This window comes from Balearica regulorum, chromosome 4, assembly GCF_011004875.1.
Source record: "Balearica regulorum gibbericeps isolate bBalReg1 chromosome 4, bBalReg1.pri, whole genome shotgun sequence".
NCBI lineage: Eukaryota > Metazoa > Chordata > Aves > Gruiformes > Gruidae > Balearica > Balearica regulorum.
Window position 1 is genome coordinate 24,966,189 of NC_046187.1, and position 20,009 is coordinate 24,986,197.

The 20,009-nt window shown below is 43.9% G+C and overlaps 2 protein-coding genes across 2 annotated transcripts in view; both read left to right on the top strand.

Moving 5' to 3' along the window:
- The first annotated feature begins 1,894 nt into the window (after positions 1 to 1,894).
- Positions 1,895 to 20,009, top strand: part of LOC142601695 (ethanolamine-phosphate phospho-lyase-like) — a 100,904-nt gene continuing 82,789 nt past the window's right edge. The window contains 1 exon segment of the mRNA XM_075751466.1: positions 1,895 to 1,938. The gene's annotated coding sequence lies outside the window, so the exon portion shown is untranslated.
- ETNPPL (ethanolamine-phosphate phospho-lyase) lies at positions 1,913 to 15,135 on the top strand. Its single transcript, XM_075751465.1, is given in 14 exon segments — positions 1,913 to 2,010; positions 3,933 to 4,051; positions 4,215 to 4,374; positions 5,250 to 5,324; positions 7,087 to 7,180; positions 8,157 to 8,273; positions 10,007 to 10,051; positions 10,053 to 10,090; positions 10,603 to 10,828; positions 11,708 to 11,862; positions 12,622 to 12,711; positions 12,923 to 13,053; positions 13,946 to 14,013; positions 14,863 to 15,135. Coding segments are annotated over 14 exon segments (1,488 nt in total). The 5' UTR covers positions 1,913 to 1,954; the 3' UTR covers positions 14,977 to 15,135.

The following is a 20,009-nucleotide window of genomic DNA, read 5'->3' on the forward strand; positions in this document are numbered from 1 at the left end:
GGTCCAGGGTTTCTGTGTGAGCAGGACCAGGCAGGTCGGTATAAACAGCTGAAATTTGTCCATGTCGGCGTTCCCAGCAGCGCGGATGAGGGCTGGGGCTGTGCTCGGCACCGCCAGAGGGCAGGCACCAGCGGGGTGCAGGATGAGCATCGCTCCTGAAATGCCTTCGGACTCACAGGCTGCCATTCACCGCCTGGGCTCTAGCTTTTCTTTACGTTACTGGTACCAAGGGATTGCAATTAGGTCCGCTCTGTAATGTGTACAGCTTGAACTACATCTACCCTATGCTAAATATCATTCCCCAGCTTTCAGAGACATGGGCAAAGCAGAAAAACACCGCAGGCAGCGCTCCTGACAGGCTCTAGCCTGGGCTCCTTTGGGACATTAGCAGCTCTAAATGCCTGTTCTCTTCTTGAGACCCACGAATGAATCTCATCGCTGCCTGCACAACACTGCCCTAGCTGACAGCTTTGACAACTCCCTCGTATCTTTTAAGTCCATGCCTTCTTATGCCTGGACAAGGCACTGAAGACAGGCGGCTGCTCTCTCTGCTGGGATATAGCGGTGTAGCTGCTGGTGCCTCCTACCACTTCTGCTACATGGCTGGCTGGTTGGATGGTTGGTTGGTGAGGCAAGGTTTCCGATGGAGCAGGAATGCAGAAATGTGAAAGCTGTGGAGCTTCAAAATTAACACTGTCTGAAGAAGCTCAGGAAAATGCCTGTAGGAGAAGAAATGCTTGACTAGAGAAGCAGAAAGGTGGCTTACTGGCAGAGATATTAAAAAAATGTAGAAGTCAGGAAGTGTGTTTCTTCTATCTGCAAAATTTTGGATGTTGCTGGATACTGATCTAGAAAAGACAAGTGTCATCAGCGCAGGAAACTGTGGCTTTACATATGCTCTCTGAAAACCCTTCCAAGCATAGTGCTGCAAGCGGCACAGACGACTACAGATGGGGTAGCAGGGACGTGGGTGCAGGGTTTGCTGCTGTCTGCCCACGCAGCTCAAGCAGCAGCCTCCAGGCGAGGAGAGGGAGCATCCGTGGCAGGGAGAAGGTAAAGCTGAGGTGTTCCACCAGCAGCTTGGCTGTTTTGAAATGCAATGCCTCTTGACATGAATTCTGCCCTTCTTCCCCATGAAATCATCCCCTCTTTTTCTTACAGGTTTTGATGGGTTTTATCTTTTATCTTAGGGGTTTTATCAAGGGTAACCATGAAGAAATGCCACATTCAAGCAAATCACTTCTCTATTGGTGCTGTGGTTAGAAAGAGGTCACAGGACCAGTCATACTTAGGTCTTGCCTAGACTGAAAAAGGGTATACCAACACATCAGAGCACAAGGGCGAGAGCCCTTTTCTACTTATGTGTACAGAAACATAGAAAAACATAGCTCTTACTAATTTGCCCCGTTTTACAAGAAATATGGACACTGGCTTCGATGCACGTATAGAAGTATATTTCTCAGCCTACACTTACGAACAGGTTCTGGGAGATAAGGAGCTGTGAAGGTCCTTGAATTATGACTCTAATTTTGACTAAATCAACCGCTGGGTGCCCCCACTCGAGGGTATCCGTAGCAGAAGTGCTTTGACCACCAGAATGACCGCGGAGCCACCGCAGGCACGGCACTCGCCGGTCGGAGCAGGGTGGCCGCCCGGCTCTCCCGCCCTCCCTCCGCAGCAAGTCGCTTGTTTTGCAAGTTTGTGCCGGTTTTGCATCGCTAGAAAAACTCGAAGGCGCGGGGGCAACCCGCGGCTGAGCCTTAGCTAAATAGTAAACACGAGTCGCCCAAAAGGAAAACCCGGGGAGGGGGGGCACAGCCGGGCCGCCCCGCCGGGGCAGGCGGGAGGGAGGCAGGCAGGGAGGAGGGGTTTGGCGGCGGCCGGCTCCGGCATAAGAGGGGGAGCCCCGAGCCGAGCCGAGCCGTGTCGAGCCGCGCCGTGCCGTCCCGTCGGGATGGAGGAGCGCTACAGCAAGGCGGAGACCCTCGCCCTGCGCAGGAAACACATCGGGTAGGGGCGGCGGCGGGACTGGGACTGGGACCGGGAGCGGGGCAGGGAGCAGGGCAGGAGAGGAGGAGGAAGAGGAGGAGGAGGAGGAGGAAGGTCTCCGACCGGCTGCACCGGCCCCCCCCCCCCGGTGGTGATAGCACCCGGCCGGACCCGCTGGGCGCTGCCCGGGGGCTCCCAGCTCTGGGCAGCCCCCCCGGCCCCGCGGCCTTAAGCCCCTGCGGGGCACCGGGCAGAGCCCCGGCCGGCAGAAGGTCCCCGCGGCCAGGGACTGCGGGGAAGGACAAGACCCGTCAGCCCTTCAGCTGGCCAAAGCTTTGGGCCCCTTCTGATTCCCTCGGCGGCGGGGGGATGCAGTCAGTAACACTCAGCACATCCAACGGCACTGCGCTTTTTTTAGCAGATGGAAGCAACCAGAATGTGGTACCCAGGTGTATGTCTCAAATGCGGCTATGCGGGGCGGGTTTTTGTGAATAAACTGACTGCTCCTGAAAAACAGATGTCTCCGTTAAAATGAAGCTGAGGCGATTTCTTAAGTTGAGTCTAACTGAGGGAAATGCAGGAAGGCTGCCGGGAGCTGTGACCTGAGCAATAGTCCTGCCCGTGCACCTATCTGATCCCACTGTATTGCAATAGTAGTTCCTCCAGAACATGCAGCTTTAATTCTTTCTTCAGTAGGTCTCGCCAAGTGAAAAAAAAGTGCAGATTGTTAAAACCAGTGCTGGCTATTTGCTGATTGCATCCTAAATGTGTGGCGTATATAGAAAGCTCACTAAAGATTCATAGAATTCATGGCCTTATAAAACGTGCACATCAACCTCTCTTTAGGGGCCAGCTCAATGTTAAGGGACTCTTGCCTGTGCAAGGATTATAGGATTGGGCTGCCCTGGGCAAACAAACAAACAAACAAACAAACTTTCACAGAATGGACTGACATGTTACAGAAGAAAAAATTGTAGTCAAGAAATGACCAATGATGATGTGCACTGCTTTTGAAGTGTACCAGATGAATAGCCGAAGATGTCAGAAAAGATCTATGCAACAGCACTAGAAACTAAGAAAGAAAGTAAATGGCTTCACCTTCTAGGAGTCACATTTAGGCTTTACAAGTTCATAATCTCAACATACCCAACAATAACTCTCTGAGTTACCTGGAAACAACTGTGTTTATCCAAGTCCATATAAACATTACTAAAAGTTCAGAAGACTTTCCTTCTGCTCAGTAATATCATTCAACCTAATTACATAGCTGGCATGTTCTCCAAGGGGGGGGGGGGGGGGGGGGGGGGGGGGGGAAGAAAGAGCATTTAAAGAGTACCTCGGATAATTTTACAAGGAGCCTGAGTTTCACTGGAAGCCATTGCAATTCAGGTGCTTATAAAAAGCTGCTTTTAAAGATTTTATCCAAAGCAATCGAGATGAGATAGTGAGATTTTTAGGACTTGCTCAGCACCTCTGAAAATAAAGCATGCAAGGCATTAGTGTTTTGTTCTTGAATGTGACCTCTATACAGTACAGTCATCCATTGCGTAATGAATTTTTGGCTATAGTATAAAACAATGCTTAACAACTTAGTTTTATTCCCAGCGAGTTAATTGGCGATACATGTTCGTAAGGCATGTAAACAAACAGAGCTACAGCCTGGAGACGCAGCAGGACATATAAGGACCTGGAACAACTTGCAGTCACTGTGCTCCTGTGGAACCACTTGCAGACAGAGTCATACTTTGAAAACGCCCTTATTTAAGATCTATTTCTGCTCCTGCTCAGCCTGGGGAGGTGCGTGGGGGCTGTTTTTAATTTCAGCGAGAGCCCCGCTTGACCACTCACAAACTCTTTGCAGGGGGAGGCAGTTGTCTCCAGAGCTGCACAAGATCAACCCCCTCAAAACGAAAATGATGTTAAAATTATTTTTTCTTTTTTAGGCCTTCCTGCAAAGTTTTCTTTGCCAAGGACCCTCTGAAGATAGTGCGTGCTCAGGGCCAATATATGTTTGATGAGAAAGGAGAAAAATACTTAGACTGTATCAACAACGTTGCACATGGTAAGCAGTTTACCTTGTAAGACTTGCTTCTATTCCTTCCTTTCTGCTAGGCATCAGAGCACACTTCTTCCAGGTGATGATGGTCACAGTGCTTCTCTGAATCTCCTTGTCTGTTTCAATAACTGACTGCTTGTTAGTAATAACTAGTTATTTACTTCTTTAGTTGGCCACAGTCATCCGTATGTGATAAAGGCTGCAACGAAACAGATGGAACTGCTCAATACAAATTCCCGGTTCCTGCATGACAACCTTGTTCAGTATGCGCAGCGTCTTACAGCCACCCTGCCCGAGAAACTCTCTGTTTGCTATTTTGTTAACTCTGGGTATGTCTGAATTTTTTTTTTTTCTGTTATGACTATTTTGCTCTGTTTGAGACTTAGAACAACATGGTCTAAATCGTACTAAGTAGGACTAAGTAGGACTTGGTGATAGGCAGCAAAAATATTTCCAGTACCGATCAAAGGACCCTTCCTATTTGCAGCTGTCGTATTTAGTGTGAGGGCTCAATGCAAGAGAGCCAAAATATGAAATGGTCTGCTGAGTGCTATGCAAAAAAAGAGAGGAAAAGCAAGAAAAGCAAATTATACTGCAAACTAGTGAATGTTATGTACAGATTGGTGAATGCTGTGTAAATTGACATATGACTTTGGAAACAAGTAGTCTTCTTTAGGAGGTCTGTTTAGTGTGTGATCACTTCTGTTGCCAGAAGAGATACCCTCCAGGGACTTGTGAGCAGAGGGGCTGCCACGGGTCGGGCTGGAAGTTTGAGTCTGTGTCCGGGGGGGGCAGGTTTGTGTCCTCTGCTGCCTGATGGTACAAGCACTGGGGAGGATGGAGCCGTCGTGGAGGGTGGGAGACGGGGCTGGTGTGCTGTTGCTTTTTGAGGGTTTGCGGCTGCATTGCACTCTCAGCTGCAAAGCGTTCTCATTTGTACCAAGAGGAGGTAAATGTCTAACAGCAAACTGGGAGGGAAAGAAAGCTTCTCTTTGTATAAACAGCAAACAAAGAGCTGTCTTGTCTTTGCCCTCTTACATGGCATTTACATTCTCAACCTTAACATTGTGATATGTGTAGTAACAGAGCCTTCTGTGTTGATTTATTATATTCATTAGTCCCGTGCCTCCTCTTCCATGTCAGAATACCATTTTAATTGGAAGTGCTTCCTCACTATTTTGTGGCTGTATCTGTTATTATGCAGGTCTGAAGCCAATGATCTTGCTTTACGACTGGCTCGACAGTACCATGGGCACCAAGATGTGATCACCCTTGAAAAGTAAGTACATAGAGTAGCTTATGTGAGTGCAGCCAGCAACTTCTGCCATTACTTCAGCAGCAGCTTTGCAGCAACCCCCTGCTGTTTGTACTCCACTGCCTGCTGAAAGAAAAGCTTTGTTGCTTTCATACTAGAACAGGTCAGGAAATCCCTTTTCTGCATTTGGATAAAGACAAGTTTTGAAGATCTCTGAAAAACAAGCTTGCCAGGCACCCCAGAAGGTCAATCACCTGTTACAGGGCATTCCCACAGAGACTCCCAAAACAATTCAGGCTAGAAACTTGCATGTTGGTTTTCAACATCAGTGAGTGGTCTGGCCACTGGGCTGCTCTGGAAAAGGGCTTTCTGTTGTCACGCTCTGCTGGACACATGTCTTTTTGTACAAATAAATATTCAGTGGTCAGTAAGAAAGATCCTATAGCTCTGCAACGGTGCTGCACCAATGCTCAACTGTCCTCCAGTGAACACAAATATGGACACAAAACCAAGCAGCTCCAAAATCAGGAGGCACTGACGCCATCAGCTCTGGCAAAGATGGCCGACCACAGCTCTGGGTTTCCCTATCCTTGCTGCAGCTGTAGGGTTGGTTATGCTGCTGTAGGGTGATGTCTTCTTCTTGGGTTATAATTAGAAAGTCCATCCAAAGCAACTGAAGAGCACGTGTCTCTATTTGAATGGCACAAAGCTTGTTTGACTCAGCCATGCTCAGATCCCTGTTGACCCTCCTTGAGTTGCACGCCCAAGATTTGGAGCCACTGAGAGTAGCTTCTGTCAGGAGAGGCTGAGGATGGAGCTGGTGCTGTCACCGTTTCACTGCAATGTCTTGTCTACCTGAACACCACAGGGTATTTCTTTGCCCAGGTCCCAAGGCTCTGTAGGCTTTTGCCATAGCTACCACCCCAGTCGGGGTGGGCTTTCTGTCCTTTCTTTGTGTCCGTTGGCAGATGTTGACTGGCTAGTAGAAAGGTGTAAAGAAGGCAGAGGAGTTCAAAACCATCATCACTACCCTACGTGTGTGGTGTTACGAGATTGTGACATGTCTTTGATGTGGTTTGAGATTCCCTTCACATGAAGTTTATGGCTGAATGAAAGTCTATTCCCTGAATGAAGCTGCCACATGTTTTAGGCTCAAAAGGCTCTGTTTCCTAATTTCTAAATCAAACTGGCCTCAGTAGTAAGCAGTTTTAGCACATACTGCAATATAAAGATTTTATATTCAAACAATAGTCATCCTTATCCTGAAAGTGGCTTCTGCCAAACAGTAGGGCCTTCAGGGCAGGTAGCGGTGTGCTGCTGCTGCAGAAGACCCCCACCTTCTGATGCAATGCATGGTTTTGAGACTCTTTGCAATGGTGTTGGGGTCTAGCTTGCAAAACTTGGGTTGGCCAGAGTAGGTCCCAGATGTTGGAAATGAAGGAGGTGGACCCAGCCTTCAACTGCCAGGTAAGGCTGCTAGGGCAGCCACCTTAGAGGTGATGCGGTCCAGGGGACATCATCTTGGTCTGTCCCCATGCTGGCACTTGATTTCATCCAGGAAAAAAAACCCTCCTGGTTCCAGTCCTGCTAATGAATTAAAGTCAACAGCGATTTCGTATTGCCTTTGAGAGAAAGACTGAGTAAATTAAATCAAGACCCTTTCACAAACAGTGCTACTGTGTTGCAGATACAGTTGCTTATTATGGATTATTTATGGGCACAGTTGTAAATTTAGCTTTTTTATACATTTGGTGAAAAGTGACTTCGATATTTAACACTCATGCAGTGCTTACCATGGCCATGTTACATCTCTGATTGACATCAGTCCCTATAAATTTAATCAGCTGGGAAAGGACAGCAAGAAGGAGTTTGTGCATGTGGTAAGTGTGGTTTTTTTGCTTTTTTGTCATTTTTACGCCTGTTAGGCAGCATATTGAATTACACTTCTGGTGTAAATATACTTTCATTCTGTTTTGCTGATGCTAGAGTACATACACTTGGCTGTTTGTCAGTGGATTAAATATAGCAAAATTGTTCACTTTTGGATTTCTAAGAGGGTATTCAGCCGTGAGGCTGATTTCCTAGTGCTACAAGTTCCCTGAGTCACTGCACTGTATTGTTACACAGTTTGAAAAAAAATAGCCAATATCTGTTGTGTTGTTTTGGCTAATGATATGCAGGACTTTTGAGTCTGCTTCCAAAAACTGGAAAAGGCAGACGCCACGAGTTCACACAGATCTCGGTATAGACCTCATGGGTGTCCAACTGAGCAGGATACTGTTTGATTTTCAGCCTGAACTTGTATATCTTACAAAAGTCATTCTCAGCCCAAAGAGCACATCAAGCAGGTCTTTCCACTCTAGACCTCCTTGTGTTAACCACGCTGCCAAAGTAGTATCCACCTTTTTATACCACTCCCTTTCTTTTATTTACTGAACCTCTCCCAACACTGTTTGTTGAGGCTTGAAGGTCATAGAGATTCGTACTGTGACCAGGATGCTGGAAGGGAAGTGACAGACTGGAAAATCCCATTGTCCAGTTGCTGAAATGGATCTTTCTGCAAGAATCTGAAATAAGATGATAGATGAGGACTCAGTATTGTGTCTTGGGGGAGAAGAGGGATGGTCTTGAAAGGTGGCTGAGGTAGATGATGGCTCTTTCAACAGTTGTGTCCAGTAATGTTGAAGACATCACAAGGCTGGATTGAGTTTAAGCTCCTGTAAGCATTTTTGCAATTCAGGCTGTACTAATTCCTGTTACCTATTTGTGTGGAAAGACAAAAATGCAGAGCAATAGAAAAGTAAATGTTTCATAGAAGAATGGGCTTTAAAAAAAATAATAAATTGGTCTTTTCAGGCTCCTTCTCCAGATATCTACAGAGGGAAATATAGGGAAGACCACCCAGATCCAGCAAGTGCTTATGCTGAAGAGGTGAAAAAGATTATTGAAGAAACACAGAAGAATGGACGCAAGGTGTGTGTTTTGCGCTCTGGAAATCCTGAGGCTTCATCTATTAAGTATGGCATGGAGGCATGAAACAGACAACTAAGGACGTGTTTCTTTACTCAGTTTCTCTTGCTTCCCCTCCCCTTCATTTTTCTATGGTGGATTCTGTGTCCAAAATGGGCCATTTTTCTACCTGATGCTCTTACCATAATTTTTCTAGGCATCAATGAAAGGATCAATAATACAGTTGTAAATAAGCAGATACAACCAAAGCAGTTTAATTTCCTATTTTATGCATTGAATCAGTAGGTGGTAAATATCTTAGGGCAAGCTTTGAGGTCAGCTGAGAAACTACATCACAAATTCTAGCAAGGATATATAAAAGTCTCCAGAACATGGAGAAAATATGCTAGATAAAATCTTGATACTACATTTCTGAGTCTAGTAGCTTATGATAACTTTGGTGTCATCTAAAAAAAAGGTGAACCTTTCAATCACATACAGTATGACCTTGATAAAAACAGACAATTTCTGAACAGGTTTGCCTAAAATGTGTGTTAATGTTTTGTATGATGGCATTAGTGTTTTGAGACATGTAGGGCTTGATCCAAAGCCCACTGAAGTCACAGAAGACTTCAGTGGAGACTGGAACAACATGTTCACTTCTAGTCCAATGGACTTACATCACTCTTCTTTTAGTTTCTTCATCAGCTTTTTTTATTCTCTACTAACGGATAGTTTTGTTTTTTTCTTCCCTTGTTTCCTTTCTTTTGCATATTTCTTAGGTTTTGGTGACATAGACCTGTGGCAGGACAAGTTGTGCTAAAGGCTAAGCCTCACATGCTATGGGAAGCTTCGTACTCTTTGGCCGTAGCGTGCCTCTTCAAATATAGTGTACGGTTCTTTACACGTTACTGCTCGGCCTTGTTTCCAGGAAGACTGCGCCAGCCCAGAGAGACCTCTTGATGCTCAGGGAGGGGTTCACAAGTGGTGTGGGGATGCAATCCCTTAAATAGCAGACTTATGCTGAGACTTTGGGGTAATATCGTATCTCTGCTGCATAGACCTCTGCTGTTGACGAGAAACCAGTTTTGATGTTCCAGTGTATCTGACCCACTGCTCTTACCCTTCCTGACTTGAAATAACTTTCTTTTTCATTCCTAGCAACTGGAATTATTTCATCTGTAGAATTTTTCTCCTCTTTTGTCAAGTGCCTCATGCTGACATTTTACTTGTGTAGTTATTTGCATTAGGCAGGGGTGCCCAAAGCGTAGCCTCAGGTCATCTTACAGTTCAGCTTCTACCCACCTCTACCTGGTGTACAGGACTGAACAAAAAACATGTACCCATTACTGGAGAGCCTGGCATCAAGCAAGTTTCATTAACCTCTTGGGGAAAATGGCAAACCTGTAAATTGAAATTTGTAAATAAATTTACAGAGCTCCAAGGAGCCTGATTCAATGTCCACCAACACGGGTAAGTGTCTTCCACTTCAGCAGCTGTAGGAATAGGGCTTAACGGAGGTCCTTGTATTCCCATCAGGTTGCAAAGGTGGCCCTGGCTACTGCAAATTTGGGCACCCCAGATTACAAAATGAATAAATTCTTTAGCCATAGCTGTTCTCAAGAGCCCTCAGTTGTCCAACCCATTGCGTGATTAAATTAAGGCACACATTTAAACGTTTATTTCTAGACTGTTAGATCTTTGTGCAAAGGCCAAGCAGATGAACACAGCTCTCACCTGAGTTTGTTTTTTTGTAGATTGCTGCCTTCATAGCCGAATCTATGCAGAGCTGTGGAGGCCAAGGTAATTCCACCTGTGGGCTATTTCCAGAAAGTGGCAGAGTACGTACATCACTTCAAAAGGCATAACTGGAAAATTAACCAAAGAATCAGGTTTTTCACTATAGGCTTATCCAATCAATTCAGCTGTTGCCCTCTCTTGTTCTTGGCTATCTGTGGTTCCTTTCTACTTTTTGAAGACTATTTTTTATGGAACGTCAGCTGACTAATAGTTTTTAGCTGGATAATTGTCTTTCCTTTTCTATCTTTAATCCTCAGGCCATAAGTTTGATGGAAGATGAAATTGATCCATTATAGATATAACCCTGCAGTGCCATTACAGTACCCCTATTTTGCATCAAAACATCAGACTTTTTTTTCTTAACATTTAGCAAACTAAAAATTTTATCAGTTGAAATAGCTATAGCTGTGTTTCAGCAGCCACATTCTTTCTTTTTTTCCTAACCTGGTCTCACACTGGAGAATTTCTGTGATACAGACTCCCTTGTCCTAGATTGCTTACCCGAGAGGTGTGCTGCAGCACTGGTCATTCAAGCTATTCTATTTGTTTTCAGGTATGTGCGTGCGGTGGGTGGAGTGTTCATAGCCGATGAGGTCCAGGTTGGCTTTGGCAGAGTTGGGAGGCATTTTTGGGCATTCCAGCTGCAAGGAGAAGACTTTGTGCCTGACATTGTCACCATGGGAAAGCCCATCGGCAATGGCCACCCTATGTCTTGTGTGGTCACAACAAGGGAAATTGCTGAAAGTTTTGGTGCCTCCGGACTGGAGTATTTCAATACAGTAAGTTAGTAGGTGAAGGTTTGCCTTTGTTTCTTTTGGTCTGCATTTAGCAGTTAGAAGTTGGTGAAGTTGTTCAGGTGATTCAGCTAACATCTTCATCCATCACTGCATCACATTACTAAGAGCTCGAGTCAACCACAGCTGAGTATCTAAAAGCAAGTGGAGAAGCTTTGGAATATGCTCTGTACCAAGTGGTTTATCTTAATATGGACCAGCACTAGCTCTCTGGCAAGTCGTGCACGTCAGTTCATATCTGTACAGATAAATTCTTCCTTACTTCTTTCTCTCTCTCTTCCCCCCCCTCTGAAATGCTGACCATGTAAAATTTCATTTTCTAGGATAGGCGGTGTGCTGGTGGGGCTCATGCCCTGGCAGACCTTGCTCTGAAGTTGTCACCTCACAAAACAGTGACCCTTTACCAGGAAACATTTGACCTGCATGCATGCCACAGAGGAGCAGCTTTCTGCTCCTGTGACTGAGCCTTCTTCCCAGCTACCATGAATCCCCCTGCTTTCAATGGACTTTGTACCCTCTGGTTCAAGAAATACCAGATCTGTCACCCACTGCTCTTCACAGGAGCATTTTGCCTGCACATGCACTCAGCAAACCACGAGAGCAGCTTGAACGCTTCAGCTGTGAAATCTTCAAATTACTGAAACCTGAAGCGGAGGAAGCGGGAGCCTCTCCCTTGGGCCCCTTACACTGCCCAAAGTGTGGGGGACGGTGTTCCACAGTCTGCGGCACAAACCCCCCCCCCCGCCATCTCTTCAAGCTTTCCTCACAACATGCCAAGCAGGAGAGGGCAAGTGAAAACTACATGGATAGACACAGATGAATGTTTCTGACAGGTTTTGTTCTCCTGTTTGTCTTTACCATCAGTTTGGAGGGAATCCAGTGTCTTGTGCTATTGGTTTGGCTGTGCTGGAGGTAATAGAAAAAGAAGATCTCCAAGGAAATGCTACACGTGTAGGAAATTATCTCCTGGAGTTGCTGACTGAGCAAAAGGAGAAACATCCCTTAGTGGGAGATATCAGGTAGGTGCCTTACAGCAACGTACAGAGAATAAAAGTAGCTGTACTGGAAAAATCTACAAGTTTGGGCTGAGGGGAACACAGAAACATTATGTCATGATTATGCTACACCTCTTTTTTAAAATGGACTATCCAAAACTGATACTGTAAGGCAATATATTTCTTTTTTAAAAGTTGTCCATCCGTCTGCTTAATTAGGTATAAGTGTAGCCACGAGAAAAGCTCTTGGAGAGAACAGGAGAAGGAGCCCTCTGTGTGCAATCACCCAGTCATCAGCACGCTGTTGGGCTGATGGAGACCTCGTTCAAATCTCTGGTCCATTTCATTTGGAGATGTTAGTGTGGGTTTTCCTCATCTCATGTTACTACCATGATAACTGCCTTCAGGTTTTTTGGGGGTATTGGGTTGTGGGGTTTTTTTTAGTTCTTGTTTTTTGTTACTTGTCTTCCACAGCTCCCTGGCTTGGGGCTTGCAGGACAAGAGAGGAAGAAAATTATTCTATCATTCTGAACTGGCTGTGTAGCCTTAATGAGCCAGCTAAATTTATTTATCCAGAAATATCTGCTATCCTACTTGATCGTCTGAAGTAGCCAGTGCCAAGAGACGACCAAAGAGAAAGTCTCCTCTCTTTCCTGCTCCTTTCCTGCTGCACCCCAGGGAAGGGAATTGCAGTTGTTAGAAACAGGTTTTGCATTTGCAGCAGAAGGCTTGGGTTACTGGCACTGGATTTCACTTGTCTGTATTTTTTTTTCTCTATTCCAGGGGTGTTGGATTATTTGTTGGAGTGGATCTGGTAAAAGATCAACAAAAGCGAACACCAGCCACAGCTGAAGCCCTTCATCTTATTTACAAGTAAATGTTTTTTAAAGACTATGTGCAGTGATCAAACCCTCCTAATATTCCCCAGCTGTTAGTCATTAATTGCAGTTTAATTTTTGTGTAGCTTTTGATAACATGGTACTAGAAAAAGAAAAGTTTCAAGATCTAACTCAGCCTGAAGGAGCTGACAGGACACAATATAGTTTTATACCTGTGTCTAACACAGATGTTCCTCTTTGCGCAGGCTGAAAGAGCATCAAATCCTTCTTAGTGCAGATGGACCCCACAGAAATATACTAAAATTCAAACCACCAATGTGTTTCACAATGGAAGATGCAAAACATGTAGTGGAGACAATTGATGCACTTCTCACAGGTATGTATGCTTTAGGGCTCAAAGGAATACGCTGCTTTGTTCGTTTCCAGATGACCCGTCAGAAACACCAGCCACCATAATCTAGGCCATTGCACGCAAGGCAAAGTAATCAATTGTATTTCTTACCACTTGTCGAAACGGCTGTTCTTAATGCCAGTTATTAGAAGTAAGCAAAAAGCCCAATATGTACTTCATCCAAACTTTTAGGCAAAATCCTGCACTTGATCCTTCCTCTCACAGAGTCAGTGTTATTACTCATTTCTGGTCACATATGTTATATGTTAAGGAGTGAACATACTAATTCAGCACAGGTCTGAAAGACACTGCTGAAGCATTGGTGAAACTTTTCATAATGTGCTCTACCTTATTTTTTTTATTTTTAATTTTTTTTTAACTGGCGTACTGGAACATGATTGTCTCACTCAAATTTAGCCTGAAGGTTTTCAGGCTCTGTGTATTTTCTACCTGGGGACCAATCCAGGGGAAAATAACGTCAGGTATACTATTAGCGTAAGGACTCTCCAAGTCCATTCTATGTTGAACGCTCCCATCTCCCGAGAGTATAACAACTGGAGTTAGACTAGCATAAACCTGCTGGACAAAGGCAGAATTCAGCTCTGAAAGGTCTATCTGAAGCCCCATGCTACAGTCAAGATGTTAATTTCGTTCTTTTCTCTAAACGCCACCAAGCTACACATTCCTGATACATTAATCACCTTGCCTCAGAAAAATGTTTTAGGAAGTATTCATCATTCTTCAGTTATTCTTCTGTGTGAGAAATGCCCAGAGGAATAGCTGATTAGGTATTTTTTACTTCAGCCAGCTGTTAAATTGACTGTAAGCTTATTACCCCATTTCTTTTTAATGTAATTATTTTATTATGTTTTTTTAGAAATGGAAGAGGCAACTGGAATGAAGATAGAAAATACTGCATCTACAAATGCACAGTGTAAAAGAAAAGTATGTTTTGAATTTTTTTTGAACTCTTATTCACATAGGTGTTTGGCAAAGCAGGCATAAATTACTTTGAATAGAGCGTGTCTTCATTTTTGGTGGTGTGAGTGGTTCTGTGCCTTGAAACTGAGCTCAGAACATAACCCGCTACTAGCAACCTGAGAAGATTGTGTTACTGGGGCAAGTCTAAAAAGAGCTGAGTAATACAGACCTACAACAAGAAACACTTCAAAGACAATTCCCTCGCCTTGTCTGCCTTGTGTGCAACAAGACCAACCAGACTTTGGGCCGCACAAAATTGTGAGCTCAGCAGTCAACAATTTTACTAGTTCTAGGTATTGCATGCTACTGATGGATATTTGGCATTCTAAGCAAGCCTTCAGTCCAAGTTTTCAAGGAGTTCCAAGGATTTCATTTCCACCGTAGCTCTTTGAGTATGAATGGTTGACCTGCATCCAGATTAGGACTCCTTAGGTTGCAGCCCCAGCTTTGGATAAATCATATATAATTTCTCACACCCTTAAAAACAGATCACCCACTGCGTTATAGGAAAGCTTGGTGAGTTTTCCAGTGACACTGCAAATGGTGGGAAGGCAATAGCTCAGCTGTCTAGGGATGTAGTAATTAAGGCAGAGACCCTGTGGATAGATACTATCTAGGTTTGGTACTAGATTTGGGGTGCAAGGCTCCTCTTACAGACATCTGTACCCATTCCGTTCAATTTCTTTCAAAGCTAAGAAGTTGTGCCACTAAAAGAGGAGAGTCGGGCAGAGCTGCCTAACGGGAGCCAAGTCCAATGGCATGCCTGTTGGGAGACATGCACGTGCCGTCGCTGACATTTCATTTCTGTTTCAGACAACCGAAGGGAGTTCTCAACCAGAAGGCCATATGAATGGAGCTGCCTGCAGACAAGAAAATGGGCTTTATTCTAAAAAACGCTCAGTGCCAAGTAAAAGAATAAGAACATGAAGAGGGAAAGTTTCCTCATTCAGTTTGAATTTATGTCTGGCTTGCTTTTTGAGATGAAGAGTGCAATAGTCCGAATCCTAGGATCTGTTTGAAGCCTAGTCCTACCTTCCATAAACTGGCTGAATTCCTATTAGCTTCAGTAGGAGTTTAAAATACCTTTCAGATACATGAGAACTGCACCATGTGGCTTGAAATCTAGATGTGACAGACGGACAAGTGATACACAAATACCTTGGTGCTGATGGCAGGCTTGACATAGGTACACAAACTCAGTGAAATCTCTGGGATTTACCCTTATTACACAGAACGTGATTGCTTAACCACCATATAAGCAAATGCCAATCCTATTAAGTTTAAAATTATATGTTTAACATGCTGTTTTTACAATATTTAAATTTCAATATGTAATATTGAGATGTTAATTGCTTCCCATGTTTTAATGGCTGAATTCACAAAACAATGCTTGAGAGAGAAATCATTATTATCTTCTAGTGTAACTTAGGTCCTATGGACCATATTCCCAGCTGATATAAATTGGTGTAGCTTTGTTAATGTCAGCAACACTCTACCAAGAGTCTACCACTGTGTGTGTAGAGACACAATGTTTATGCACGGCATTCTCACTTTATGTTCAAAGAAGATGAAGAATCTGATCCTAATTTGTATGGATAAAGCAACTTTATAGATTAACTATTTATATAGAGTAAGATTTTATGATTTTTTTTTTCAAAGTTTATGTTTTGAACCCTCTGAGTCCAAAAAATATGCAAGTAGAGTATATATCATTTCAGACACACTGATTGATTGACTTTAACCTGAGGGTCTCTCAAAATGAGGTTCCCAGGCATAGCCCAGCTTGCATTCCCGTGGATTTTAGTTGTTTTGACAGTTGTGGTTGTTATTGCCTGATCCTGTTGTAGCAGTGCTGTTACTTTTTGTCAGTGGCGATGAAGAGTCGCATACCAGTTGCATGGGATCCTGGCACATAAATGGCTATGCTAACATTTGATAGATTACTAAAAGGAGAGGACCACTGCATAAAACATGCACGCAACCACTTTGCAGCCACTGGCCTATCTGTACTGTAGATACTTTAGACTGACTTGCCTCCTTGTCAGTGTTGAATTTCAACAAGAGCACACAAGCCCTGCTTCTCTTTTCTAAAAGACACGCACAACTCCATGCTATGGAACACACTGGGGGCTTACAAATGGTTTGTACTTCAGAAAAAAAAAAAGACAAAATGTATTTCCTCTTCAATTTTAATATCCTAAGTTCTGCTGGTTTGTAATTGCTGCTAATGACCCTACTGATACGACTTAAAATTGAGCACCTTATCTAATTTCATGTTTTCCACAATTTGCTATATTAATATTGATGTTTCTGGTGTAACATCTTCCAACATCCTCAAGCTGGCTTCTTTTCTGTTTCATGATCCTTGAATAAATTCTTCCGTAAAAACAAATCTCTTATTTGTAATTATGATGTCCTCCACAAAGAGGTCTTTTGGTTTGTTTTTTGTGTTGTTGTTTAATTTTATTCTTCCATACAATCTCTTGATGAGCAAAGTAACTTCAGTTTTGGCTGCGGGTTGTCTCCACGCCGAAGCAGAACTGGCTAGGCTGCATTTCCCTGAGCCTCTACATAGAATCATGGAATGGAATGGCTTGGATTGGAAGGGACCTTAAAGATCATCTCGTTCCAACCTCCCCCTGCCATAGGCAGGGACACCCTCCACTAGACCAGGTTGCCAAAAGCCCCATCCAACCTGGCCTTGAAGGCCCTCAGCTGTTGTCAGCTCTTACCCTCCGAGTCAGATGTTACCTCAGCGGGTGCTACCCTGCACCAGGAAGGATGCCACAGGCCTTTTCCAATGTGAAACTTCACAAAGACCTAAGTCAACCTAATCTGGTACGTGTCCAAAGGCACGGTTTAGGTCACTCCCTGTGTGGACTGGGGCTACTCACATTACGTGTTGTCCACCGCGTGCAGCACCAGCAGCAGGTGCTTCCCAGCAAGCAAATGCTTGTATGCTTTATTAGAAAGGTTAAGCTCAAGGCATACAGCCCACCAGTCTATACTATGGCATTACCTGTTACAGCAGGTCATTAAGATTTAATTTTCAAAAGCATGTCAAAGAACTAGGAAAAAGAAATAATCCAATCAGCCTAAATCACCTCAGGGGAGGTGAAGATTACAGCTTCACAAAACCAAGATGTCTGTGCCTCTACCTCTACTCTACCTGCGTCTTGCTTCTGCACGTGCTTGAAATACATGGTACAACCATTGCTCCAGTTTAGTGTTGGTTTTTCACCCAGTTTCTGCTTCACGAGTCAGCAAGCTCTCTACCTATTGGTTCTGCTCATTATGCAAGGTGTGAGTTACCAACAACAAGTGTGTCTTCTGTTTTCTTTAACCAAGAGAGGTATCACTTCTATGATACACACTGAAGAAAACCACTATCGTTTCAATGAAGGAACCAATCCAACAGTTACCAGGAGAATGAGATGGACCTACTAGAATTACTGTATCATTGCTAATGTTCCGCAGTATCTCAGAGTTCACCTGCAAGATTATGCACAATCCCTACTGTGAAGGGCTTACTAATTAGAAGAGACTGATTAAAGGATGAGAGAGCAGAAGCAGAAATAATTAAGGCCAAACACAGAGAGAGTGGTTCCAGTCAGCTGAACTGATCAGATATATTCCCTCCACTGAACAGGCAAGGCTTTTTTCCCCCTTTCCAACTCTGTTTCCCTTTTTCTTCTTTCTACCTCTCCTGTCCTGGCTGTGCAATTCCTGGTTTTAGCCATAGGATTCAAGCTCCACCTTAGCCTTTACATTCATCAGACACCTCTGCAAGCCAGTTCACTCACTAACCTTGCAGAAAACAATAAGACCACATTTTCCCCCATCAGTTTTCTGCAAGGCTAATGAACAGGCTCATGGAGGAGTCTGAGCCTGCACAGGACATGCAGCAGGAGGAAGAGACAGTGGGGTGAGGGAAAGGCAGGACTCCATCCAAGTGGGCATCACATGCTGGAGTTTTAGTTACTTTTATCTTCACTCTAGATCATCATCCTACTGGAAGCTGAATCAAGGTAATTTATTGCATTCTCATAGTTTACCACTGTTTCAGTCACTTCTATACTGCACATTTAAGACTTTTAAGACTGTTAGAACAAGGGAAAAAGAAATGATGGTGCTGGCTGCAATACAGATGAAATTGTGACACTGGGAGAGTCCGAACCCACTGCCAGTTAATTACCCTACATAAAAGCAAACAGCACTGAACCTGTGTGGCGTTGGAAGCTGTGCCTTAGACAGCACTGTTCTGGGGACAAGAATCAGGATCACAAGTTTCCATGTCACCACACCACCACTGAACTGCCAGGAAACAGAGCATGCTGCATGTCCACATCTGGGGGATGAAAAAAAAACACCTCAGCCTTAGCACTATTAAACATTGCAGTGGGAATACACTGAGTAGAACAATTATGCAAGAGTGTTATATTTTGTCTGTTGGTTTTTAGATGTATGGTTTCTTAGACATACAAACACGGTCATATCAGATAATACATTTATAATATTCACAGCTGTTAAGCTTGGTGGCCGTGAAGGAACAGATGGCCCCAACACACCAGAGGGGAAAATTACACACACACACACACACATACACACACACAACAGAAGCAAGCTCGATGATATCTCGTAGGAAAAAAGGGAGATATATGAAGGAGACCAAGGGACAATCCTGAACCACTTATTTTACATGTGTCATGCAACATACAAGGCATTTCTGTTAAAAAAAAAAAAAAAGCAACATCACAAAGCAGACACAAATTTCATTTTCACTGTAGTAAAAGTCTGGGTCAAATGCTGAACTGGGGCCTGGGACACCTTCATCTAAAAACCACAGCTTTCAGCACTGACATGCAAAAAAATAGAGCCTAGGAAAAGAAGTCAAAAACACCCATCGGAAACATTTCTAAGTGAAGAAGGCTGTTTAAATATCTCTTGCAAAATGGGACACAAGAATTTGTACAGGCATCTCTCGGACAGTAAGTTCCCAGTGCTGCAGATGATACTCTAAGAGCTGAATACACAGAAAGTGTTAAAGAAGCTGCATTCAGTAATATACTAGAGAAGGCAACGTAAGGACCTGGGATATCAATGAAAGAGTATTCATTACATTCTATGGTTATGTACTGTGTATACACATATAAACATATTGTATATAATCTACCTTGTTGTATTTTTTCTCCATTTGATATAATAATTTAGAAAAAACAAGAGACTAATACTTGCAAGCAGAGCAAATTAGCTCATAGCAGCAGCAAAATTTAATTTTCCAGGTTTCTCAGCAATGACTTGAGCGGGTGTTCTGTAGTGTCCCTTTTCAACCTGGACCTGGCCTGTGCTGCTGCCGGCCGAGCCCTGGCAGAAGGATTATGCAAGGGAAGGCAACGCCAAATGACTGTGACAGGATTTCCCTATCTCTGCTGCCCATAGGCATCTGTATTTTCCCACCTGGAACATTTGATTTTGTTGGTGCCTGTGGTTCAGCAGGAAAGCTGAATTAGAAAAGACAAGTTATGTTTTTGCGTTTCCCACTGACTCGTGGTGTGACTGGATTGTGTCATGTCGCCTGTGTAGGCTTCACCTTCCAGAGATGCAGAGTGTCTTACAAAGGCCATGAGAGAGAAGTCTACACGGGATGACTCTTCACATTGATATTTCATAAGAAAACACATTTGGGCCTAAATGAAGACCCTAGATACAAAGCACCAAAAGTTTAAAGCCTTCACTGAGCTTCACAACTCAAGATCAATCTGCACTAAGAAAAACAACCTCCAGTCTCTCCCACCTCTGCTCACAGCCATTCATGTGTGCTAGGATAAACATTGCTCCAATATCACAATAACATACATTTACAACAATATGGAATTAAAAAAAAAAAAATTAAAGGAAGCGGAAGGGGAAGAACATGAAGAAATGTGTTTTGGTGCAGCTCACTGAAGGTTGCTAAAAGT